The 25,748-nt window shown below is 44.3% G+C and overlaps 4 protein-coding genes and 1 long non-coding RNA gene across 7 annotated transcripts in view; 3 read left to right on the top strand and 2 right to left on the bottom strand.

Moving 5' to 3' along the window:
• Positions 1 to 21,296, top strand: part of LOC130696484 (2-oxoisovalerate dehydrogenase subunit alpha, mitochondrial-like) — a 55,797-nt gene extending 34,501 nt beyond the window's left edge. Inside the window, exons 2-10 of one of the 2 annotated variants that reach the window (XM_059497265.1) lie at positions 19,286 to 19,442; positions 19,510 to 19,674; positions 19,734 to 19,929; positions 19,988 to 20,149; positions 20,211 to 20,355; positions 20,436 to 20,639; positions 20,715 to 20,853; positions 20,916 to 21,043; positions 21,108 to 21,296. In XM_059497265.1, the coding sequence (XP_059353248.1) occupies positions 19,359 to 19,442; positions 19,510 to 19,674; positions 19,734 to 19,929; positions 19,988 to 20,149; positions 20,211 to 20,355; positions 20,436 to 20,639; positions 20,715 to 20,853; positions 20,916 to 21,043; positions 21,108 to 21,195 (1,311 nt within the window). In that variant the 5' untranslated portion in view covers positions 19,286 to 19,358 and the 3' untranslated portion in view covers positions 21,196 to 21,296. Of the gene's footprint in view, positions 1 to 19,225; positions 19,443 to 19,509; positions 19,675 to 19,733; positions 19,930 to 19,987; positions 20,150 to 20,210; positions 20,356 to 20,435; positions 20,640 to 20,714; positions 20,854 to 20,915; positions 21,044 to 21,107 lie in introns of those variants that run through there. The other variant, XM_059497264.1, reaches the window with a different exon arrangement.
• Positions 1 to 25,748, top strand: part of LOC132088390 (uncharacterized) — a 65,154-nt gene that overhangs the window by 38,666 nt on the left and 740 nt on the right. The window lies entirely within an intron of this gene.
• Positions 940 to 1,889, top strand: LOC130701273 (apoptosis regulatory protein Siva-like). Its single transcript, XM_057523233.2, has 3 exons — positions 940 to 1,257; positions 1,338 to 1,677; positions 1,737 to 1,889. Exons 1-3 carry the CDS (start codon positions 1,125 to 1,127, stop codon positions 1,795 to 1,797), a joined length of 534 nt encoding a protein of 177 aa, XP_057379216.1. The 5' UTR covers positions 940 to 1,124; the 3' UTR covers positions 1,798 to 1,889.
• On the bottom strand, positions 1,832 to 16,316 carry LOC130701266 (signal-induced proliferation-associated 1-like protein 1). 2 transcript variants are annotated; one of them, XM_057523224.2, is made up of 10 exons: positions 16,123 to 16,316; positions 9,862 to 10,582; positions 8,329 to 8,807; positions 7,098 to 8,188; positions 6,044 to 7,020; positions 5,170 to 5,500; positions 4,948 to 5,099; positions 4,835 to 4,879; positions 3,025 to 4,709; positions 1,832 to 2,955 (listed from the first exon to the last, which is right to left on the bottom strand). In XM_057523224.2, exons 2-10 carry the CDS (start codon positions 10,405 to 10,407, stop codon positions 2,718 to 2,720), a joined length of 5,544 nt encoding a protein of 1,847 aa, XP_057379207.1. In that variant the 5' UTR covers positions 10,408 to 10,582; positions 16,123 to 16,316; the 3' UTR covers positions 1,832 to 2,717. The 2 variants fall into 2 exon arrangements, with proteins under 2 accessions (XP_057379207.1, XP_057379209.1); XM_057523226.2 differs by lacking the exon at positions 16,123 to 16,316 and adding an exon at positions 13,872 to 14,044.
• Positions 21,253 to 25,335, bottom strand: LOC130696482 (WASH complex subunit 2-like). Its single transcript, XM_057523228.2, has 4 exons — positions 25,148 to 25,335; positions 22,199 to 25,075; positions 21,743 to 22,142; positions 21,253 to 21,674 (listed from the first exon to the last, which is right to left on the bottom strand). Exons 1-4 carry the CDS (start codon positions 25,268 to 25,270, stop codon positions 21,553 to 21,555), a joined length of 3,522 nt encoding a protein of 1,173 aa, XP_057379211.1. The 5' UTR covers positions 25,271 to 25,335; the 3' UTR covers positions 21,253 to 21,552.

Raw genomic sequence — 25,748 nt, 5'->3', positions numbered from 1 at the left:
TGTTTTACCTGGAGAACGAAGTTTTTCCGGCATAATCCACAACAATAACAAGGCAGCAACATCAAACACAATAACACACAAACAACAGATTGCGTTCTTGTTTTTGTTTTTCTCTCCGGCCCTTTTTAGTGTTCGTATTTTTCTCTCAGAGTTCAAAAGCCACGCACACACAAGAGGAAAAAAGAGGCCACTTATTCGATCGAGACACACAGGGCACGACCACACGGCTGCCGTCGGAAAGAGGAGAAGTAACAAACCGCTCGACGCAGCAGCGAAAAAGCAGCAGCGGCGAAGTCAGCGACCTCTTGCGCGCCTTTTGCCATCACCGCCTCCAGCGATGTAAATTGATCGCACACACACACACAAACTTTTTCTTTCTTTTTTTAGGAGGGAAATTGGATGCCAACACACACAAAATGTCTCGCTATACCTGTCTCGAATTCGCCACGTCGATAGTATCCGAGGAAAAAACACGAGACTGCAACACAAACAGGCAACACACACTGCTGGCTTCTTCTCGACTGCAGATAATGGAAAACTTTTTGCTGACAACAGTACGATGTTTTTCTGTTTTCCTCTGGTTCCCAGCACCTCTCTCTTTCCTCCTTGGCAGCCCACCTGTGTACTACCAGTCAAGGTGTACACACCTTATCTGGTATACAGACACACTAAAATACCTCGGCAGCCGAGCGGCTGCACATGTCTCGTCTACCTGAATTGTTGAACGAGAAAGGAATGGACGACCTTCGAACGCCATCTGTTTGAAAAAATGACAACAACTACCTGCAACCATGGAGCAAAAAAAAGAAAATAGCACGGTTAATCTCTTATGCACACAGTTTGCCTGTCAACTTGAAAAGAAAGAATAATATAAGATAAAACACCTGTGTCTTCCTAATACTTACGCAAACAAGTATACTTCGTAATACATAATACTTACCGTTTTCTAAGCACTTCACCTTTTAGAAGAGGCTTCCTCTACCCATTTACCACAAATGGCGCGAGTCCCATCCCCTCCCCATCTGGCAGTTTCCTTTAAAGGCGTTTCTCATAACATCACAACAATCGATTAGCATAGGCGGTTTGAACTTTCGTAAGAGTTCGTTCTCGCCAATTCGAAAGCCATGCCTAAACGAAGCATTTCTGAACTCGATTGGGGAGACTCTCTTTCACACTGTCCTCAGTCGAAAATCCAAGTAGGCAACAGAGAAATCAATCAAGGCATTTGTTCAGCTTCAAACATGAAAGCCGTCTATAGTGAGACAATACTTTTTTTTTAAATTATTTGTGTTCTGATGCACATTTGTTTGCACATTTTTTTTGTGTGGAGTTTTCAGGTAGGACATTGAATCTTCTTTTTCAAGGCTCAAAGGCAAAAGCAAATCCCACAGAAATGCCTCCCCCAACAGCTTCAACAGCCTCATTAACAGCCGCAAGTCTCCCCAAATACTCTCAAACCGTTTTGTCATCTGATGGGCAGATCTTACCTCAAACACAGAGGAATCTACCGGTATCACTTCCTTTTGCTAATTTAGCTCGCACATGCATGTCCTGCTCGTCAGCCAGCTCAGGAATACTGGAAAGGTGCCAATTCTGTGAAGGCACCTTCTGCGACAAATGCTTCAGACTATGCATGTCGTGCGCTGGAGAATACTGCAGCAAGTGTTCAATTCAGACGTGAGTTTTCTAATTATTTACCAAAGCCACTTTTAAACCCAACATCATCCTCTATGCAGGTATTTGAGGGATGAGTGCACCATCTGCCTGTCGTGTGCAACAGAACGTGGCCAGTTGTGAGCCAACTCATTGTACAGATTTTTATTCAGAGATATTGTAAGCAAAAAAAGAATCCATTGTATTGTCATATGTAAATACAACTCTTTCAAATACTGTTTCTGAAGGAGACGGATTCGATAAATCGCGGACGATAGAAAACAACAAAAAAGAACATCAAAACTGCTAAAATTATTGATCCTTTACATTACCCCGCGATGAGGTAACGAACAACAAATTTCTCTTAGTTATTTTTTTTTCTTTCTTTTTGTATGTATAAAAAGGCAGAGTGTAGTGATTGTTCGAAAAAGTCGGGCAGTTATATAAAGAATACCAAATCTCTGTAAAAGGCGTGTGGTAGGCGGAGAATTACAATTTCGAACGTGTAAAGAAAAAAAAAAAACCGAGACGAAAAACAAGAAATTTCGATGAGTCTGATGCGGAAAACGAGGTACGCATAATAGTTAAGAAACATTAGGGCAGGACAAACACAGCCTTCTTTCCGAGCCAAAGCAAACGCACTTCTTACTGGAATTGCAAAAAGGAAGAAAAACAAAACAAAATGTAGTAGACGGACAAAAAGAAAAATACATTTTGTACACAACGGCCCAGGTAAATGATGAAGTTATATGAAACAAAGACACATTTCGCAGACGATAATAACACACTTTGGTTCTAAAAAAAAAAAAAAAAAAAGAGTATGGCCGTAAAATATTTTTTAAAAATAAAGTAAGACAGGAAATAAGTGACAGTTGTTGGTGGGAAAGGCCATTAGGACGATCGCGGAAACAAAAAAGATCGTTTTCAATAGAAAAAAAAATGCTGGCGAAAAGAACAAAAGGATTGAATGCAAAAAAAAAAAAAGAAACACGACAGTGTGAATTCCTTTCTTTGATAAGTGGGAGTAAGGCCGCCATATTATAATTGGCTATGTCCGCAATCTTTTACGGTCGTTCAATTGTCTGGAAGAACCAATCCGTAAAGCGTTTCAGTTGTTGCGCCGCCGTCTGAGATTCACCGGCGAGACGTGAATTCGCCTCCCGCAACCGGCGGATTTCAGCCTCGAGGGCTTGTCTCCTATCCTCTTCGCCGCGTAAACGGTTCTCCAGCGAACCGACATGTTGTTCTAGTTGACTCATCCGTAATTGCACTACATCATCCATCACAAGAGTCGAGCCGATTCTTTAAAAAAAAACAAAAAAAAAACATTTATTTAAAGCAAAAAAAACAGGCACATCACGAGCGTCTTACCCGCCCGGCGGACTTTCAGCCGCTTCGGCTTCCAGACGTAGCTTTTCCGTCACATCATCTATCCACGAAGTGAGTGAATCTTGATTATCACTGCCATCGCGCGTGGGTTCCTCGACTTCATCATCCATCAAGTCGTCGTCGACATCTTCTTGAGCCGAAGCCATGGTTGTCGCGGCGCCCTGGATGGCTCGGGCAGCAGCGTGCACTAAACGAGACCAGTCCATCTCCTCCGAGTCTGGAAGGTCAGCCATATCTGCTGACTGGACGGATGAGTTGGCGGACGAGAGGACGGCGTTGGCTGGTCGAGCGTGAGTTACGATGACGGATGAATCGTCGGCCGACACTTCATCGACCGCATCGGGACTGATGAGCCGGAGCAGATCTTCTTGCAGATTGGTGCTGGAACGCTTCTGTCCGTTGCCTCCGCTTCCCCCACTGCAGACGCTCCCGTTGGCGTTGGACTTCAACTTGGCCTCGACGAACATGCGAGGGCTCTGATTTCGGCTGCTGCCGCTGGACGGAGTCAAATTTCCGGCACCATTGTTCTTGCTGTGCTTGCGGCGGCTTCGCGGCGACAAGCTGTTGGCGCTTCCGGCCGACAGTTCGTCCTCGCTCCGCGAGGTGTAGGTGGACGAAGGCGATTTTCGATTGTTGGGGCCGTGTTGCTGGTCGGGCGATTTGAGAGCCACCAAACGGCTCTGCATGGCGTGGTGGTAATCGGGCGGATTCAATGGACGGACTTTGCTGCCACCGGACGTTTCCTGAGGCACGGCGGAAGTGTTGGCGGTCGTCTGCTGCAGCCTGCGCAGGTCTTCGTAATTGCTCATGCGGCCCACCAGGCTGGGACTCTCCAATATGGGTTTCACTTTGCTCGGCGGAGTGGAATAAACGGGCCCGGCTGGCCGGTTTTTAACGGGCGAAGATCCGTCGTGCGGAAAAATTTGATCTTGGCTCCTGCTCGATTTCACGTTCTCCACGGCCGGAGTCGACGGCTGGTGGACGGAAATGGCGGTAGGTGTGAAATTGTCGCAACTGTGGCCGGAACGGAGTCGGCTGGGCGGCGGGCCCTGCCTCGATGGAAGCGGAGGAGGCGATATGGTGGAACCACCTGGCCCGTTCAGCAGTTCCGCCTCGAGTACTTCCGGCATAAAATCGTACCACGGGTCATCGCTCGAATGGCCGCTAGATGTCGACTTCAGCGTGCCCTCCGCCGCGTTGGTCGGGATAACGGCGGACATGGTGGCCGTTCCGGCCGCGGCTGCGGCCGAAGCCGCCAGGGCGGCCGCTCCCTGCACTGTAAACGATCTGGAACTACTGCCCGTCCCGTAGCCGGAACTGCTGCTGGAACGCGGCGGAGAGACGCTGCGCTCGTAACGTAAGCGCCGGCTGTGTATCGAAACGGACTGCTGCTGGACGGCTCCCGAACTGCGTACGGTCGCACTGCCGTTGTCCACACCTTCGCCACTGACGCCGACGTTATCGTACTCGCCATCAATGCTGCCGACGATGTAAGAACAGCTCTGAAGCGTGCAACCTTGTCGGGGCGTGTTTGGATCGACCGGCGGAAGGACCGTGACCGTGACGACGGCTGAAGTTTTCAGCAAATCCACCATCTGCTCATGGTTCAGCGTTGCCACCGTCACCTTGCAAATCTCCACCAACCGGAAACCTTGACGCAAGCTCGCCTGTACATCAGAAAATAATTTTTTTTTTTAAATCATTAAAATCAGTCATTTTTCCCACGCTTTATTGTTTGTTTTTTTTTCCCCAATCAACGGATGTCATTGTTGTTTATCGTCCCCACATTTACCTGCCACGCTGGCCCGTGAGGCTCGACTTCCGTTACCAGTCCATCCTAAAAAAAAAAAAAAAAAGGTGGGTGTTGAATATTGAAACATTTCGATAATTGAATGATAAACTTACGGGTTGAACGTGAAATCCTAGCTGCCCTACGGCGTTCCTTCTGAGCGAGAGCTCACGCGTGCCACAGCCCGACGTGACGGCGTGAAGACGGGCCACAATTTCGGGAATCTCATCAGCTTCGCAATCTCTACCCTGAACGGTAATGCATTCACCTACAAAAATTATTATTCAATTCAATTAATTGGTCTCGTTGATGCAGTCATTCATTAATTATAATCGCACCTTGATGGTAATAGAGTTTAATGCTCGACGTGGATGACGTCCATCCAAGAATGGCTTTACACGAGACGGCCCATATACATTCCTTGGTGCTTTCTTCGACGAGGACAAGACTATCGCTTGAAATGCCCAGCAAACTGTCCGTTTGTCGAACCGATCCTCCACCGCCGCTGAAATCATCGACCGACACCTGCCAACAAATGGCGCCAGACTGGACGGCGTCTGGAAAGAATTTCGGCTTGAGACGCTCCTTTTTTCGGCTGCTGAATGTCAGGATTGGGAACTTGGAACCGCTATCTAGCGTGTTTCCCGTCACGTAATTAGTGGCCAAATCCTGCATTTCAACACACATCAATTTACAGATTGTCACATTTGAAAAACTTGAATGATATATCAACCAGATCCGATTGCACGATACGACCCCAATATCCCCCGTCTCAAAAGAAGAAAACCGTTATTAGACGAGACTCTTTTCTTCAAAACCTTCCATCATGCACTTTTGCCCTTTAAAAGGCAACAATCAGAAGAAGTCAGTGACGTAGAAACATCTGGTAACGGGAGACGTCGTTCGGCATGGTTTAAAAAAAGCTCCGTTACAACAAGAAAAAAAAACGTACATTTGCAACTAATTGAAGCGGAAATGGCTGAATTCCGAAAATGCACTCAACGACGAAGGTTAATAACAACACCCCCCTTTTCTTGGCCTCCATTTCTGCTCGGATTTCACAAAAGAGGGACGGCCCAATCAGACCGCGTCAGTGAAATCTAATAGCTAACAAAAGAACGCGATGATGTACTCGCTATGGCCGGCCGATTTCAGTGGATCGCTTTAAAGGAACCAAAAAAAAAAAAAAAAAAAAAAAATAGAATGGCCCACCTTGAGATATTCTTGACGAGTACGGGTGGCCATGGTGGCAAACTTTTGCGATCGATGAGCGGCGTGTTCCGCGTTGATGATCTTGGCCAACAAAAAATCAACAAAGGCCTGTGATTTGGGGAAAGTTGCTCCAGTAGGGATAGGCGGCCCGAAGATGGGCACCTCCTTGGAACGGCTGACGGCCACTTGGTATTGGGTGTGGTCTGTGCACGGGTGCAAAACGCGTACGATGATGAAGACGTGCTGGAATTGCGACCGGATGTTCTTGGGCGAGAAAGGCAGAGCGCCCGGTTCTTGGAACACGATCGTGACGATGTCGTTACCAATGTGGCGTTTGCGGAGTAACTGTTGCCGATTGTTTGGCGTGAACGGTAACAACGACGAGACGTGGAACATGAGCTCACGATCTTGATATTGCGAGTAGAGCGAATACAGGCCCGTCGAGTCCATCTTATTGTCCAGACCCGCTTTGTACTTCTCGAAGCCACGCAGACGGACCCGCTGGCCGATCAGATTCAAAAAGTCGTCAAACGCCTGGCCACCTTCTTCGTTATTGTACATTTCCTCTTCAGTTGATTGGCCAGCTTTGCAGTAGAGGATGCCAACCTTGTAGTGATTGGATAGTCCCTGCTGGTCCAACTTGAGGAGCTGTTGTTCCGTTGTGGGTCCTGGAATGGCCAGTCGGAGACAAGGCAGGTGGATTTCTGGCGAAACCATGTCCAAGACTTCTCGCAAGGAGAGACCTTTAGGGCCGGGCGGTTTTAACGAAGGAATGGCCTCTTCGAGGACGGTTCCGCGCAGCGTGGCCAGCTCACTGGTGCGGATGATGATGCGATAAATGTACTGATCTTTCTGATGACTGTGATGGCTGTGATGGTGATGATTGTGGTGATGGCTGTTGTTCGACTCCACGTCGCTAGGGGACATCTTCTCGCGCCGGATGCTGATGGCGATCGGACCAAGGTTCTCATCCATTCCTGGAGAAATTGTTCCAAAATTTAGAATTTTAATTTCAAATGAACATATTAAATTCGAACAGGGACGACACACTTACCAAACCAATTTTGGTGCTCTTGGGCGTAGAAATGGTTGCCGTAATAGAAGGCGCCTTGATCGCCGCGTTCCAGCACGGACGGTTGTTTCTGGTAGGGACAAATGCCGTGCCGCCAATGCGATTTGCCTGGAGGGAATTCCAGGACGCTGACACCGTAGGTGCTGACGGGCCGATGGAGCAGCGTCGGTGACGGATGCTGCTGCTGAGGCTGCTGCAGCTGCGGGCTGGAACATCGCGACACGCCGACGCACCACTCGGGCTCGCCGCCCAGCTCGTTGCGGAAGAACGGGCAGCTCTGCAGCAGCTGATTGCTCTTGCCATCGCCCGTGTCCACCTCGTCCGCGGGCGCGGGTAGAGGCGGCCCAGCCGTCGGATCGTCCATGGCCGGAGGGTAACTCATCTGCGTCTTCAATTTGCCCTTGCCACTGCCCGACAAGCTGCCGGACGAGCCGGCCGTTGCGGCGTTCAAGGACGAAGAAGTGGCCGTCGAAGAGGAGGTAGAAGAAGAGGAAGAAGAAGACGAAGATGAAGCGGACGCCATGGAAGCGGCTGACGCTCCTGTGGTCGTGTTGCGGCGCTGGGCGAGCAGTCCGCGCAAACGGGCAGCGTAGCCCAGATTGACGCTCATGCTCTGGCAGTCGTGATGGGCGAACGCTTTGCGCTTCAATCGCTCGTCCAGCCTGGCTTCCATGTCGCTGGCATCGCGTTCCAGCGTGGCGGCCAGGTCGGGCTCGGGCGACGCAGAGATTCCGTTCAACGCCTTGGAATTGGACGATGAAGAAGATCCGCTTCCGCTGGACGCGCTCCCACCGCCGCGAAGCCGCTTGAAAATGGACGGCTCCGAGGCGGACCTCGACGTGGCGCTGCTGGACGTGGCGGTGCCGTGTTGAACGGCCACAATCGAGCTGGCGATGGCGACCGTAGTGGCCGGAATGCTGGACGCTTTGTGCTCTTTATTGGAACGATCGCGATCCCAGAATCGCTGGAATTTGGAACGAGGTTTCGGGCTGGACGCGTCCGCCGGTAAGGTGGCGCTTCTAGCCACCGGTGGCTGCATCCCTGCTCCGAGCGGTGGCTCTGGTGTACTTCGTCTTCAATCACATCCAAAATAAATAAACGTGCGCACAAAGACGGGCAAAAAAAAAAAAAAGACGTTGACCGCAAATGATTTGCAGTTTCAAAAAATAAATAAATAAATAATTGGATTGCATTGAAATGAAAGTTGACTTACCGGAGCATGACGGACTGTTGTTGCTGGACGGCCAGCGAGTAAGAGCCAGCCAACGGTACAACGGCCGCCGCGGGCTCTGATTGCGTGTTGGAGACGGCGGTTCGGGCCGAATGGAAGTTGGGTTTCAAGAGCTCGGCCAGCCTGCTGGGAGCGCATCCGACCGGTTTGGCGTGGACGGGATCGTCCAAGTCTCTCTCAGGTGAGGACCGACTGGGCACCAGACTGCCGTTGCCATTGCTACTGCCACTACTGCTCTGCGCGCCCAAGTCGCGAAGTAAGGCGAAAAAGCTCTCGCGCTCAGGGCCGCTGGCCAAAGCGTCCAGCGAGCCGTGACTGCCGCCAAAATCCCCGCGCGTCCGCTGCTTGCCACCTCCCGAACCGTTCGAACTGGCCGGACTGGCCAACACATGGGCAGCGGCGGAGGTAGTGGCGCTACCTCCCGTTGCGGCCGATAGAGCGCATCCAAAGTTCCCAGGAGTCTGTGCGGCCGATAAAAACACGTTTGTTTTTTAATGTTTTTTGTTTTATCCGTTATGTTATTTTTTAAATCAAGACAAAAACAGTTGAACAAAAATAAAAGAAAATGGCGAAAGGAGGAGGAAGAAGAAATCCGTTACGAGTTCGTTGTGCCGACCCGTTTTTATCAAACGGAATACGAAAAGGTGTGTTTAAAATTGAAAGCCATTATTTTTCAATTGTTTGGGCCGAGCTGGAAATTGCGCAGCGCAATTAAAAATTATTTCGAGTGTGTGTGTGTGTGTGTGTGTAAGCTGTCAAATTTTCCCATGTGCGCGCAGCCGCCATTTTTTCCCCGTTGCCAACCTCAATCAAAAGCCGCAATCCTTTTTTTTTTTCCACTTAAGTTCTTTTAAATGTACGCAATCCGACAAAGAATGTCAAGATTTATTCTTTCATCTTCTTTGTGTGTGTGTGTGTGTGTGCGTGATTCACGTCATTCCGACAGCCATTTTCTTTTTTTTTTCCGGTTAGAAAAAAAATACACACACACACACACACACATAAAAACAACGGGAAATAACAAGCTAAGGTTTCACTTGGATTTCAAAGACAATAGAATTTAAAAAAAAAAAAAAAAAGCAGTCGGGTGAAGTTCCGGTGTGCCCCGGAAATCCTCAAATGACCAGATTCCGACGCATACCCTTTGTAATAATAATTCCCCCCCCCCCCGTTTTTTTTTAACTTGTCCGGCTTCTTCGTCCTACGTTTCTTGTCACACTCTCTGTGTACACGTACATACCGTTCGATTGCGCACCGAAGACCTTTTCACGCTTGATGTAGGACATTACACAAAGCTACAGATACCCCCCCCCCCTCTCTTTTTTTTCCGTGTCATTTTTATCGGATTCACACAAAACTATCCGCCTCCTGAACATTTAAAAAAAAAAATGAATTAGGAAGAGGAGGAGGCGGGATCCATTTAAAATTGTACACACACGAAAAGAAAAAAAAAGAATTTGATAAAGTGAAGAGAAAAAACATTCCAACGGCCCATAGGATAAAGTGAAGCCGTACCTGAGTTCTGGAACGCGGTTTGCTGTTGCCGTTGGCGTCCGTCTCGTTGTTGGCGGCGGGATGAATCGAATTGTTAGCGGTGCCGGCCAGACTGCCATTGGAACGACTGAGGGACGCCATGCCGGAGCTGAAGGAGCGGCCGGGCTTGGGGCCTTGGGATTCGGCCCCCGCCTGGTGGTTGTTGGTCGGGTGCCACGGCAGCCCGGCAGCAGCAGATGATGAGCCCGTTGCGGACGGATGATTGTGAGCGGTCATTGAGCGGCCGCTATTGATGCCCACGCGCCGTTCACTGTACGATGCCCGGCTGTCGGGCGCTCCGAATCGATATGGTGATTGAGGTTGTTGTTGTTGTTGTTGTTGTTGCTGCTGTTGCGAATGATGACTTGTTTGGGGAGCATTGGACGGATGAAACATCCTAGTGGGCGGGCCGGATTCGCCGGCCGAAACGAATTCCATCTTGTTATTGATCGTCAAATTGGCAGTTGCCGAGCGTGAAGGCGCCATGGATGACGAGCAAGAAGAGGAAGAGGCTGTGACTGTCGACATGACATTCGCTCATCTTATCCCAGACATCCGGATTCCTCTTCCGGCTTCCTATCCAAACTCCCTCTTTTGTTTTTTGTTTTTTTTTTTCCACCCTTTCTTTCACGGGATCGGCACTATTGTATACTAGAGGCGCGTCCTATGGTGGGCGGTGCTGCAACTTCGAAATCAACAAAACCTGCAAACCAAAAATAAAAGAATAATTTTTTTTTAAATTTCAATTTAAAAAAAAAAATGCGTACGCAAAAAAAAAAACAAAAAAACTTTCATTCCACACGTTGCCACACACAAACAGAAATCATGAAAATGAGCTTGCAAATAATTCGTTCATCAATGGAGCCATCATCATCATCATTTTAAGATAATTAAAGCGTTGCAAAAGCAAGTTGTTCGACCGCACAGAGAACTTCCCCCCCCCTTAAATTTAAAATGAGACGGGTTTCTCTTCCCATTTTTTTTTTTTCTTTGCGGTTCGGAAACCTTGCTGCTCCATTTAGCGTGCGGATATTGAATAACCAATCGACAGTAAGGTTTCTCCATCTTCTCTTTGTTTTTTTTATGTTGTTTGAATGGAAGGAAATCAAGCGGGGGAGAAAACGAGAAGGTAGCGTTGTAATAATAGGTGGTCGACCCCCTTTTTTCTTTTTTAAGATCTCAACAACATTCTCACGGCACGGTTTAAAAAAAAAAAAAAAAAAAAAAACTTTTTCTTTGTTGTTGTTGTCTGTCTTTTATCTTTGTGTGTTTGGATATATACAAGCGGTGTTCACAACATCCTCCGCAACTAGGTCGGATCTCGAGAAGCAATCCTTAAATAACGCAACTCCCTCAAAACATAATCATTGAAAAAAAGGAGGCTGGGCAGGAGCAAACACAAACGTTTTCCTAACTGGACAAAATCAACGAACCTTTTGTCTTCTACCGTCCGGTGCATGGACATCGGAAATCAAAATAAATTTAAAAAAAAAAACAGCTAATTGAATATAAAATTTAAAGCATTTAAATTTTTTTAAAGATGTCTTCTTCAAATTTTATTGGTTGGAGGGACGCTGCTTTCTCCTTCTGGTGGAGGGGCGTTAGAAAGAAAAAGAAGTGGAGTGAGCAAGAGAGGGTTGGCCTCTCTGGCGTCCAGGTCAGTGACACCGGGTCACACACCCATTTCCGGTACTGGTAAGGAATAGTAGTAAGTTGTAGCAGCCCCTGCGTGTTGCTTTTTTGAAAAGTCATGGGAAAAAAAAAGATGCCAGAGTCCCCCACGCCACACAACCACAATAAAAGGGGGCCGAACTTCCCAAATGTTATCTTCTTAACAATAACGTCTGTGTTTCCAAGACACCCCTGCAGCACACTTCGTTTTCTCCAGCGCTTCGGTTAAAGGGTGTGTGACACGAAACATGCTGCCAGATGATTTTCCTAAACAGCAAATGCCGTTTTTTTTTTTATCGATTGTAAGCAAACGTTTTTTTTTCCCGTTTGTAACCTTCTAATTAAAGCGTCCGCTTGCTAACGGAAGGCAAAAAGGTCATTTCCATAAATCTCTGAGCGACTCGAGTTGAGCACATTTTCAAAAGAGGCTTCAGTTCCGTACGAGCAACTCCACCCAGTTTTGGAACAGCAGCCACAACAAAATACTCTGATTGAATAAGAAAAAAAAAATGGGGGGGGGGGGGGGGCTAAACTAAACAAAAAAAAATTTTCAGAGTCATCATTGTCGGTTTTGTATGGCCGCAGGGCAACCGGTTCGGTACAAGAGAAATACTCATAAATAACCAAACGAGCCATTAGAAACATTCTTCCCTTTTTCTTCCTCAAAAAACAAAAAACAAAAGAACAACAACAATCGTTCGTTTGCAATAAAAATCTCTTTTCTTTCTCTCTCGAATGTTTGTCGGGACATCGATCCTTTTTTTTTTTTTTTTGAACTTGGGAGATCTGATTATAGAGTTTTGTCCGTGGCACGTCACGACCACGCGTTGCGGAGTTCACTAACTCTACAGCTACACACAACCCCCAGAGCTTTAATTGTACGAATCGTTACAGCAGAAATAGACAATTCACGACTACGTATGATGCAAATGCTCACACGACCTTGGGTGCCTCCAATTCCCCCCTTAAAAACAAGAAGAATTGCACCTAAGGGCAAAACTACCTGTAGCTTTGCCAAAGCCTATACAAGGATGCCGGAGGTAAAGCGTGCCAAAAGCCATACCGATCGGCTTTTTTTTTTTTTTTTTTTTAAAGAGGTACGAAGATAAAGACGAAAGGGAAATAGTTGTCAGAAATAGAAACGAACAAAAAGAAATAAAATGAAAATAAAAGCGAAAGAAAACACAACCAGAGCGGATAAATCCAGTACGACATTCTCCTCTTCTTCTTTAGCCGCCCCCCTAGTATTTAACTGTTTGACAATCCCAACACGCACGTTATTTTGAAAAAAAAAAAAGAAACGGGACAAAGTGAAATCGGAGTGTAGCATAAAATACAGGAGATCTTTAATCCAAAAATGAAATTTAGAGGGGGGGGGGGGGGGGGGGGGACTGGACCCGGCATGTTAGCCGACTAAATTGGCTCGCGGAGAAACTCGATCCTACACTCTTTGGGCAGGTTCGTTGTGTTTGGAATGAAAATACTATTAAGGTTCAAAAAAAAAAAAAAAAATTCTTGACAGCCTTTCCAAATGACTTTTGCATATCCAGTCGATTAGAGGCAAAGTGTGTCTACACACACCACCGCAATCCCGGCCAGCTCGTTCGCCTCCCCAAAAATCAATGCAAAAATGGAATAGAGCGTTGTTTAACAAGTACAAGCTGATAACCAGTTACTCGAATGGGAACTGGTAGAGGGTAACGAGCCTGTGACAACAGGATATTTACAACTTGCTGCTGGGATAACACACATACGCAATACTAATCTTATTCCTTTCTTTTTATTTGATACCCTAAAAAAGAGAAGAAAAAAAATAAAGCCTGGGCGGAAGCAGGAAACCGCAACAATCCCCTATCGGCGCAGGGGAGAGAAATAATAATAAGAAATGGGAATAAGAAAATAAAAAGAGACGATTGAGGAAGAAGGGAAATGCCCAATCAGCCCGTTTGTCGACTCTCTTACACGCAGAGAGAGAGTCTATTGTTGCCTAGCCCCGAAACTGACACTATGTGTCGCAAAACTCGTTCTTCCCAAACTTCATTTCAAAAGAAATAGAGAGTCCCTTTCTCTCTTACGAATGACCATTTCCAGCACTCTCACTCGCACAGCACAACAACAAACGCAAAAAAAAAAAAAAAAAACATTTTCAAAATGAAACGTACTTCTTCTTCTTTCGGAGAAGCAAAACAAAAAAAAAATGGAAATCAAAATGATGAATCAAGATAGAGTGTCTCTAAATTTCTGCTGGTACTCGTTTTATCCATTGTTTCATCAAAAAAAAAAAAAAAAAAGAAGAGAAAAAAAAAACTTGTGCGTCGTACACTGGGTGTAGGTGTAGTAAACTGGCTCTTGTATATCTCTTCACAAACACATCCGCCCCGTGACTTCGGATGACGGTAACGCTCGAGTAAGGACGCATCCAAACACAACAAGCCAACACAGGGGCGGCCGGGACACGCGGAGAAAAACACACGCACAGCCGTCAGGGCCAAGTAGGGACAACAGACTGAACATAGAAATGAGAGAGCGCCGAGAGAGAGAGAGAGACCCGAGTGAAACACACAGCCGAGAGGACGAAGAGGAGAAGGGAATAAAAAAGGCAAATGAAAAAGAGAGAGAGAGAGGAAAAGAACCTCATCCGCCGCTAGTTTTTTTTTGTGTGTGTGTCTATGTTCCAAGTGAGGCTCCGCCCACTCTTCTTCCTTTCCATCCAGGACCCGTTAAGGCAAAAAAAAAAACCTCGAGCCTTCACGTGCATCCCCACAATCTTTTTAACGCGCATTTCTATTCGTTTTCACCTTTTTTTCTGGGTTCTTTAACATTCGCATAAGGTTCGTTCTGAAAAGAAAAAAAAAATTCGACCTCGTGAAAAATGTCGCACGCCTTTTTTTTTTCTTCTTTCGGGAACAATTAAAAAGCCCGAGGCGTTATAAGGTTACTCACGGCCATGACAACTTCCGTTTGCACCGCATTCCCGAAAGAAATGACAATCAGAGCGAAGTGGGCTTGCGATTTGCACGGAGTTGTATGAGTGAGCATGTCGGCTCGTTCGTCAGTCACGCACACACGCATTTTGGGGTACCAACAGCGGGCGCAGTGTATCGTAGTAGTAGTAGTAATACGAGTTTGGGGGGAGGGAAAAAAAAAAAAAACAGGGAAGGATTTTTTTTTGAATAGACTATTGAAACGGTCACGCTCCGCCTGCGGCCAACAAAATGAAATTTCCTTTTTATTTTTGTGTGCGTGTTTGTGTGACTTTGGCCTGTCTCTGTGAGGGACACACAAAAGACACTGGAACTGTTTCTCTTTTTCCTATTCCTTGATCCCTGCCCAACAAAAAAAAAAAACCCTAGAACGAGCGGCCAACGTTTTCTACCGTGAAATGTTTTCCGACCTAAATGCAATAATCAAAAAGAATCTCAAAAGACAAATGTCTTTGTTTTTTTGTTTTGTGGATAATTTTCAGTTGGCATCCCGACCCGAGATCTTAAACAATGTTGTCATCATCATCATCATAAGGAGCAACAAGAGGAGTGACGACTGACGTTCATTGATACGGCTGGATGAGCCGGAGTTACTTGTGCGTAACATTCCCACGATCCCCCGGCGTGTTGCTCACTAACGCGAGAAGATCCAATGACAGAGACTCTGAGTTTTTTGGAGCTGAAAAAAAAAAATAAGAGAGAGAGACTGTTGTTGACGGGTGCCCGAAAAAAAAAAAAAGAGTCGGATCGATGCAAACAACAACACGGGACAGCACGACACCGGAAGCTGTTGTTGTCCAATAGAATGAATGAAACCCGTGTGTGTGTGTTGCGTGTTGCACACATTTTTTTATGTTTGGGAGAGGAGGGAGTCGTTTCTGTACCTTCTATTAGACCGGAAGGATTTTCCCCCTTTTTTTTTCAGAAGAAAAAAAAAAATAATTTATCTGTTTTACAGGTTTATGGCCGCGCTCGTTTGTTTTATCTCTATGGCTATTTGATGTGAACACGGCCAACAGTCCCAGCTGGTGGACTTGGCTGGTGTCAACCTGCTGTTTTCCTGCCTACACAGCCCCATTTTCTATCTTCCCTTTTTTTAATGTTTTATCAATAAAAAAGAAAGAAATGCTACATCGAAATCACAAAAAAGCAGCATGACTTGTTAGGCCTTTCAGAAAGAGGGATCAAGAAGCTTTCGAGGACAAGAACATGAGCTCAACGTGAACTAACCAGCACAACTCTGGAAAATTAATACTGCAACATGTGGAGAACTGGAGGTTCACTAGGCCCCTATGAACTAAACCTTTCTTTTCCATTGCTATTCCACCAGTTGCTTACCTCAAACTTCCTGAACTGACAACAAAAAGGGAATTAACGTGCCACAGTGTAAAAACCAACCAGAGGTAAAAAGATATACAAAGCAGTTGCCTTCCACAAGGAAAGTCAAGGTAACTCTACAGGTGGAAAGCAACCACGATACCGGAATGCCATCTTTCAATAAACGGGAATCAAGACACACTGTGTGAACCTTTTGTTCATGTCCATTTCATGTTTTTAACTAGACAATACACGGAAATATCAATGTTACCTTAGTATTTCTACGTCAACGGCAGTAAAGAGTAATCCAGACACATTGAAACACAAACATCACTTGAGATTGAAAGACGAAAAATAATAATAAACTGGAAGCACTGATTTGTGTGATTGTGGTGTGGCTGTTGATGTTTGAAGCGACCCCGACGCCAAGGCCCCAAACGTCATTCTCGCAGTCTCGCACACACCCGGAAGCCATTTTAAAATATATTGCCACCTGTTGGCGAGAATCAGAACTAGAGTTATCATTTTTTTTTACTTTTTCTTAATTATTCCATACGGGTTTTCCATTTTATACAGAAATGAAAAGCTTCTTCTCAGAAGACCAATCCCAATCTAGAAGTGATATTCTCATTAAACGAAGTGTCTATACGGGTTTCAGGTATTTAAAACTGACCTCGTAATACCTTGCCGGTTTTCTTTATGCCACCCCAAAACGAAAATCTCTTTAATCTTTTAACTCCGGCAGTCGTTAGCGGCGATATTTGAATACCGACACGTCACGAAAGAGAATAGCATCTCTGGAATGCTGAACCGCCCTTTGCAAGGACATTTGCACAGTATCTTCATTTATTTCCTTCCTTTTTTCTGCGTGCAAAATAAAAGAATGAAGCGAACACGTCATTGGCAGAAGTCGCCTCAAACCAGCGCCTATGACTATGAGTTCCTAAAATTAGTTTTTGGATAACCGGCCTTGTTAGGTCGCGGTAGTTTTTGGTCGTCGTCAGTAAATAAGCAAATTCTAGCAAGGAAAAAAAAGAGGCGGAAAAAATCTAAAATAGACCATAGCAAAAGAATCTTTCGTTTTATTTTTCCAATTCTTACTTCAAAGTAGCTGGTTACAGTTGCTTTGCTATGCGGAGTAGGTGGCTTCATGCGGCATGGCCAATTAGCGTCAATATGTTTGTCGGTACATGCTTGCACGTAGGTGCAACATGTACGACATTTAAAAATAAAACGCGCAAAGACACGATCTCTCCCTGGAATGTTTTCCTCTTCTCAACATTTCAGAGATGGCGCAAACGGTATTCGGCTTACATAAGCAACAGACGGTTCTAAACATCTGTAATCTCTATTCATAAAATTTGGTGCCATTTCGTGCATTCAAAAGGGGAGAAAAAAAATGCTCCCCCTCCCCCCACAGAAAAACAACGTAACATTCTTTCAAGTCATCGTTCTTATTCACTTCTTTTTTCCTAAGAAGTTTAACGACTCGTAAAGTCTTTGAGGTGCCATCGAAAGGATTTTACTTCACCCGTGTCATCGTATAATCATTCGCCAGAGTGCTTTATACAACAAGGTACAATCTCATTAGTGTAACCCATTAAACGTCTCTCTTAGTTGATGCAGTTATCTAATGGCCTAACAGACTTGACTCGATGAACTGCAAGTTACCGAAACATTAATACAGTTTGCATTGTTTTTCTCGTGTTTTGCAAGATATCAGGACAGCTTCATAGTGCGTAATAAAAGTTTACATTTTTTTTTTTTATTATTATTACTGGCAACCTCTGTGCTATTAATTTGTTTACGATATTTAGCTGCCCTTGTTTGTTCTTTTCTTTCGAATTTGTTTTTTAATGGCGCAAACAAGATGTGTTTTACGTCTCGTAATTTAGTTCTTAAGCCGGCGACCTTCTGTTTCAAGTCTCGGCATGATCATTAACTGTGATAAACTTCTAGTTAAGCAACCGGAATGCCTTCTATTCAAATGACTTTCAGACTGTGAAAGCCATGTTAGCCTTACAGTGTGTCAAAGATAAGAATTGATTTTTTAAAAATGGTAGGGATTTAAATAAGCAATATACTTAATTGCGTATTTTCAGATGAGGGGAAAGGTTCGTAGAGTTCAAATATTCTGGGTCGAGCTCGTTCGTTACGTACTGTAACTGTTTTTTGGCAATAATCTCATTCATTCTTTTTGAGGGGAATTAAACGCTTTCGGAAATTCAATACCATCACTCACGAATATTCTTCAAGATTCAAATTGATACCAAAACAATTAGTTCTTAAACTTTCTCGCTTTAGTTAACCGCAAACGCATCGAACGCATTTAATTTATGCCTACCTTGTCGCTAAAGTAGGCTCGCATGTTTGTTATTCTAGTAACCTTTGTGCTATTTGAAGTCGGGGAATTTATAGCGATCGAACTTTCTCGCACGTCTAAGATTCTCGATCGTTAAAATGAATTACGGCCTACACTTTTTGAGAAGTTTTAAAAAGTAGAGCGGATTTTTAGTACAAGACCCAACAAAGTTTAAGAGAAACTAGTCCCATGTTCTTTTTTTTTCCCCCACAAGTGACAGACCGTACTGGAGTTTGAACGACAATAACGGCGTTGGTGGTGCGACACCAATGCCATTTTTATTTTATTCCCTTTTTTTCCGTGAGTAAGGACATCTTAATCTTTCACATGTGTTGACGCTACAAGACAAGTTTTTTTTTTTCACGAAAAAGAAAACCACGACAATAAAGCGAAGGGAACAAGGCTATCTGGTACGTAGAGGAGGTCTTTGAATACAAAAAAATCATGGCGCTATGGCGCGCAGTAAATTTGGTCGTTATTCTCTCTTGTCGTTTCTTGGTTCTCATTCGTCGGTTAACCGCGAAACTGGAGGCGGTTTCCACTTATGGGAGTATTATTCGAAAGTCGCCCGACATTAACGAGAACCGAGAAAACCCGAAGCCAACAAATGCAACACGTCTAAAAATGCAGGAGGAAAACACGGACTAGATGTGTCATCTTGTTAATGTCGTTTCGGTAATTAACTCGGCACACAGTCGAAATGAAATCATAAGAGAAAAGAGAAAGTGAGGTTCAAGCCTACATGATATGTATTCTGCACTAATTTCACTAGCGTGAAATATTGTGCACTGGGAAAAAGAGAGCGAGGAAAGTTTTCAAACTTAAATCGTCACGTTTATGCGTAAGAAATATCGTCTCAGATAGCTTTTTCTCTGACTTTTATTGATCTTCCAGCTAGTTTCACCAAGATTGCATGTTTCACGAATTTTCAAAAACCCTTGCCCTTCCCATTTTCACGAAATTCTACTATCAACTGTAATGGTGTACCTACAGATGGCACTAAAATCTTCGTTTTCTCAACCATTTTTTCGCTAAAGCAATACTTCTTCTGCTGCTGTGTTATCATTTAAACAGTTAAGTACGAAGCATCTATTTTCGGGAGGAAGTATTTAGAGTTCTATTTCGTATTCCTGTTGAGCCTTAAAATGTTACCCATCCGGCTAGCTTGCTACGGTCTTCGTTCAGTGGCTGCCAACTGCAAACGAATAAATATTGGTTCTTTTTCGAAGGTGCGTACATCGTGTATCTGTACTCGTTTATCAATGAATGTCAATAAAGCTTGGGTACCATTACTAGATTACTCGAGAATTTTCATCTGATGAACGGCCACAGTTTCCTGGATCACGCTCCCAATGGACTGAAAAGTTGGAATTCATTCGCCCTGACCTTTATGATGGTATTCCAGTTTACAGAGTTATGGATCGCAAAGGACAAGTCATAGACCCTAGTCAGGACCCTCAAGTAAAGTGACACTACCACAATCCCATTGTGATTGTTTATGCTTATTGATTTTTCAATAGCTGCCCCAAGATATGGTCATCAAAATGTACAAGTGCATGACCCAACTTAATACCATGGATAGGATTTTGTATGAATCTCAACGTCAGGGAAGAATTTCCTTTTATATGACAAACTATGGAGAGGAAGGAACTCACATTGGTAGTGCAGCTGCTTTGGATCCAAAGGATCTCATTTTTGGCCAGTACAGAGAAGCTGGTATGAAAGTAATCTCCAATATCAAACTTGATTTTCCTAACACTATTCTTCTCCTTAGGAACATTAATGTGGCGAGGGTTCACCTTAGATCAGTTCATGAACCAATGTTATGGCAATGTTGATGATGGTGGCAAAGGAAAGCAAATGCCAGTTCATTATGGCTCAAAAGAGCTTAATTTTGTGACCATTTCATCACCTCTTGGCACTCAGATGCCACAAGGTATTCTTAAATGGTAATAGCTGACGAGCGTTCAAACCTTAACAGTCTCAATTTAACACAGCTGTGGGGGCAGCTTACTCCTACAAAAGAGCCCAGAATGGGCTTTGTGTCATGTGCTACTTTGGCGAGGGAACATCCTCAGAGGGAGACGCTCATGCCGCTCTCAACTTCTCCGCAACTCTCGATTGTCCAGTCATCTTTTTTTGGTTAGCGTTGTTTTAGTCCATACAGCAATAACCATAGAAAAATAAAACTAACCTTTGTTTGATTTCGGACGTTCTGTTAGCCGTAATAACGGATACGCCATTTCAACGCCTTCCAAGGAACAATACCGTGGTGATGGAATTGCAGGTCGCGGCCCAGCTTACGGTATGCTTACTATACGAGTTGATGGAAATGACGTGTTTGCCGTCTACAATGCAACGATGAAAGCCCGTCAAGTCGCTCTTAGTGAAATGCGACCTGTTTTGATCGAAGCAATGACCTATCGGTTAGTGAATGAAGAACTTTGTTGAAGTTAAAGGTAGCAAAATTACTTACCTTAAGATTATGTATGGTTTTCTAGAATTGGTCACCACAGCACATCCGACGATAGTACTGCCTATCGTAGTGTAGATGAAGTTCGCTACTGGGACGAGCGAGACCATCCCATTTCTCGCTTGAGAAATTATATGTTGTCAAAGGGTTGGTGGGGAGATGTCCAGGTATTTGCAGCACTGTTATTGCCCACTTTAACAATCTCCTTTTCAACCATTTTCTTTTACAGGAGAAAGAGTGGAAGGAGGACTGCAAACGTCAAGTAATGACGGCCTTCGCTCGCGCTGAGAAGAAACTTAAACCCAACTGGAAAGAAATCTTCACAGATGTGTACCATGAAATGCCCACCCACATAACGTAAGCCTAAGGCACGGACCGTTGCCAATTCATAATTATTAATATTTGTTTTTCTTCGCAATAGGGAACAAATGAAACAGATGGAAGAGCATGTACAAAAATATGCAGAACATTATCCGTTGAAGAATTTCTCGAAAGATTCAAGTATTTAGAGGAAAGCTTTGTGTTGAAATACGACTGATGTCATAAAGCAGAAGAAAAAATATTACTAATAATAATATAAATGTGTTGACAGAGATATACGGTACACACAAAATTTTGTTGAAGAAAAATATGTTGGGTTTTACGGGTCACGACAATCAATAAGGCCTCGGAATGTTTTTCTATATAGAAACTATTGTCGTGATGATAGTTTCAGGGCTACATGTGAGGGAAAAGAGGCATCACAGATTATGTTAAGATTTTTAAAAATGTTGCTTCTCTACACATAATAGGGCATCAGGAAACAAAAGGCACCTAGGCCAGACTTAGTCTCGAGACTAGACTTGCTCGGAAGCAAACATATTCACTTACTCTTGAAAATTCAGAAGGGGATCGGTTGCTGCGGGACCAGCTTTACTAGCACCAACCACGGTGGTAAGATCTGGCTTGGGATGTAAGCGGCGTTTCGGCGTAGTGGCAAACAAATCATCTAATAAACCAAATGCACTTAACATTTTCACGCGCTTAAACAATAGGTTTAAAAAATGAAATAACCACCATCATCGTCAGAATCGGCAAGCAGAAATGAAGGCGTAGTTATTTTCGGTGTTGGAATGGTTACTTGGTGGCTGCTAAAGACACTGCTGTCATCCGAGCCGGAGCCAAGCAATGAGGAGTTGATTTTTGCATTGGATTTTAAACCTCCCGACTTCACAGGCGCTTCAGTTTTGGACAACTTGTTTGCTGGTGTTTTAACTTTAAAAAGTTCCCCATCGGAGCTATCAGAATCATCAAAAAGCGATCGTTCGGCAGGTTTCAACTGTGAATGCATTTCATCAACCACAATAGTTGTCGGCTTTTTAGGTGGCTCCGATGCCGGCAAGGGCTCACTAACCACCTGATTGACAACAGTTGATATTGATGTGGTTTCCAGGGGAGATTGATGAGCTTCTTCCACCTTTAGCAAGAATCATTAAATAAATGAATGATTGGTAACATAAGACTTGGCATTACCTGGGGCAATTCATCGTCGTCGTCCTGGATCCGAGAACGCCGGAAATTGCGTGAAGGTAGGCGACGGGAAGGAGCTTTTGGCCGTTGTCTGTTAAGACAATCCAGAGGATCATTGTTTTGTTCAGACTCTCTATTATTTTCATTCCCTTCAACCCGTGGCATAATCTTTTGTTCAGTCTTTGTAGGACTCGGCGGAACGCTTTTCACCGGGCTGGGAATGCGAGGACCGAAAAGCGGCGTTGCTCCGAACGGTTTCCGAACAATGGCATGCGATGGTGTGTTGCCGTCTTCCTCATTAGGCGTACTGGCCGAAGAGCCAGTATTAGAAAACGGCATGGAATTCGGTTGCTTAGCGAGAGTCAACTTCAGCGAGGCTATTCGACTTGGTATCTTATCAAAGGTGTTGGCTGAGGTTTGAGATACCACTTCCGTCTCCAGTGATTGACTAATATCACTTTCGGGAGTTTGTATTTTCTCAATAGCTTTCGAAGATATAACGGGATCAAGGGAGAAAGGTTGCGTTTGTTTCAAGACAGCATCAAGTAGTTCTTCAGTTTTTATTAGATTTTCACGCTCTTCTGATTTCAACGAGGTTTTAATTGGCATAGATAGTGGCACCTGTTTAGAATTTGAAATCCCAAAAAGATCATCGTCGTCAGGATCTTCAAACGTATTCAATATCGGAATATTTTGACGCTGAGGCGGTTGTATTACCGGAGTACTTTTACCACCAAACAGGTCGTTTGAAATGTTGGTCGGTAAGATCTCTGGTAGTTTTGAAGAAACAGGTATGGGTTTAGCTGTTAAATCGCCAGAGCTTATGGCTGTTTGCGGAATCGACTGTTTCTTTTCCAGGAATATTGATTTCTCTGTTGTTTTGGCTATGGCAACCGATGATTCGTCTGGTGGGTCTTCAGGTTTCTGGGTAACGGAACGAACACCCAACAACGAAGGGGGTTTGGCTGGCAGAGCAGAACTAAACAAGTCGCCGTCATCAAGGCTTTCAATTACCTGAGCAACATGAGCGGCTGGTTTTGGTACTAGAACTTCTTTCAATGAATCATCTTTCGAAACTTTCTGAACATTCTTTAAAGCAGGAGCATTTGTTTTCGGGGGGGAGTACTTCTTCACTGTAACTCCTTTGAATAAATCTTCGTCATCCGAGTCATCATCAAATAAAAGTGATGATTTTGACTTTAATTTGGAATGTGATTCAACACGAACCGGTTCGGTGCTACTGTCGGGACCAGATGCTGGCCTAGTTTGTTCTTCCTTTTTATCGCCATTTTGAATCGGTGTAGACTGATGCCGACTTGAATGAGTAACTATTTTATCGGGTAATGGAGAGGTGGACAAAGTCGTGGGTGGCACAACTAATGCCGGAACCTTGTTCTTGACTGCCACAATGTTACGAAAGAGATCTTCATCACTCTCATCACTGTCTGCAAAAAGGCTTTTTGGTTTGGGTTGATCGAATCCTAATTGTTTGGCTTGCTGCACAGGTAATTTATCTTGAGGTTTGTTTGCCGTCGGTACAGCTGCATTTACCGGCAGATTGGGCTTTGTTTGAATAAAATCAGGCACATCTAAGTCTTTGAATAAGGACTGCGGTTTATCGGCGGGCAATGTGATGGTCATTGAAGGCGCCGATTGAGATTTTTCTTTTGTTGTGTTTTTGGGTAGAAATATGTTTTCTTCGTCATCATAGACACTTGTTCCTATCTTTCCGGTTAATTTTGGAATTGATTTTGAAGACTTTACGTTGGAACTAACCGCTGCACTAAAGAGATCATCCTCGCTGTCGCTTGATCCAAATAAATTACTAGTCCGCCCTAAAGCCACTGGATTATTGTTTTTGCCCATAGGTGGTTGATGAGCAGTTGATCCACTGCTTGCCTTCGATGCTGTTGGATTTAATGCACTGGTAGAGGAAGTGGCTGCTTTAGACGCGTTCGATCGGAAAAGCTCACCGTCAGATTCACTGCTACTATCATCAAATAGGGTTTTCTTTTTAGGTGGTTGAATGATTTCTTTAGATGATGCGATTTCAGAGTTTGGCTGTGGCTCTGCTACGGCTCCTCGTGGATTTATTTCTTTCACTTCTTGACGCTGAGATTCACCGTTGATAGGAACCTTTGCATATGGCGTGGTATATGCTTCGGGGGAAGGCATCACGGTTGGACCACTTGAATTTTTTAATCGTGCAGAAATTTCGTCTTGTAGGTTCCTAAGCCCGGGTCTTTTTAGCATTTCGTCTACTTCTTTGGTTTCAACAGATACTCTTCCACCAGCTTCAGACAGAGAGGAAACATCTGAATCAGAATGGGGTCGGATGTCAACAGGTAATGGCACCTGCAAATTTGACTTCAAAGAAGGGGACGATGGTACTGATGATACAGTGCTGTTAGATGGATGGCTAGGGGGCTGAATGTTCGGGACTGATTCACGCTTAAACTGATGCCCTTCTGAAACTCCAACAGTAGGGCTATCAATGAACTCTTCGGTCCCAAGTAAGTAAGGCAAGGATCTGTTGGAGTAATGATTGTTGTGGCCTCTGTTCAGTGACTGAAATACATTACCCTTGGCTGCATATTCAAAGGTTTCAACTTGCAATTTTATAGCAGGAAGTCCTTCTCTGATGGCTTCTTTTATTTTGGGTACGAAATCTATCGCAGCAGTAGCAGGCTGGCTTTGGATAGTGGATTCCTCTTTCTTCTCCAAGACTTCTTCATCATACACTCGTTTCTCCATGAACTGCTTGGTAGATATCAAGTTTAAATTCTGAATGCAGTATTCCACTTTCACACATGCTGAAGTAGTGTCCTCATTTAATGAATCCAAGTCTTTCAGCAAACTGTTGGCACTGGACACCATTCTCTGACAGGTAATAAATTAGGTGTTAGTTAACTGTGTCGTGTGGTAGCTCTTGCACATTTTCCTTCAACTTACCTGTGAAAGAGCCTGCATGCATTTCAATAAAGCAACATCTGACGCTAGTGACAATGATTGGCATTTTCTAAGATAAGCTGGAGTCCACGAATTGGGATCCTCGCTATCCTTGATTTGTTCCATTGAGACGATTTAAACCATTCAATCAAAGACGAATGGCATTGAATTCATGATAAACAATTAAAAATTTGAATGTTTATTTTTCTTTTGCGACTTTAGCTACTCATGTAATCTGTACGTAGACGAGACGAACCTGATTCAATCAAGTCTCCTCACTTGAGTGTTGTGTCATAACAACGTAAATTTCAGCAGCGATGCCATTTTGGAAATTTGATATTTTCTACCACTAGCCGCACTACCGTACGCCCTTTTGGTGTTAGATAAACTAAACTAAGTATTCAAATTGAAATGAGGTGTTGATGCTCATCTAGAGTTATGGTTTTATATTAAAGTAATACAAATCTGTGCTGATAACAATAATAACTATGCAAAGTGTATTTAAATAATGTTGATGAAGGACCAAATTTTGCTTTTGGGCGGAACCCATTTAAAAAGTCAGTTTACGTACATGCTGTGGCATAGTTCACGGCTGCCACCCAGA

The sequence above is a fragment of the Daphnia carinata genome, chromosome 10 (assembly GCF_022539665.2).
Source record: "Daphnia carinata strain CSIRO-1 chromosome 10, CSIRO_AGI_Dcar_HiC_V3, whole genome shotgun sequence".
Taxonomy (NCBI): Eukaryota; Metazoa; Arthropoda; class Branchiopoda; order Diplostraca; family Daphniidae; genus Daphnia; species Daphnia carinata.
Note: the sequence above shows the minus strand (reverse complement) of the source record. Positions and strands in the feature narration are given on the sequence as shown.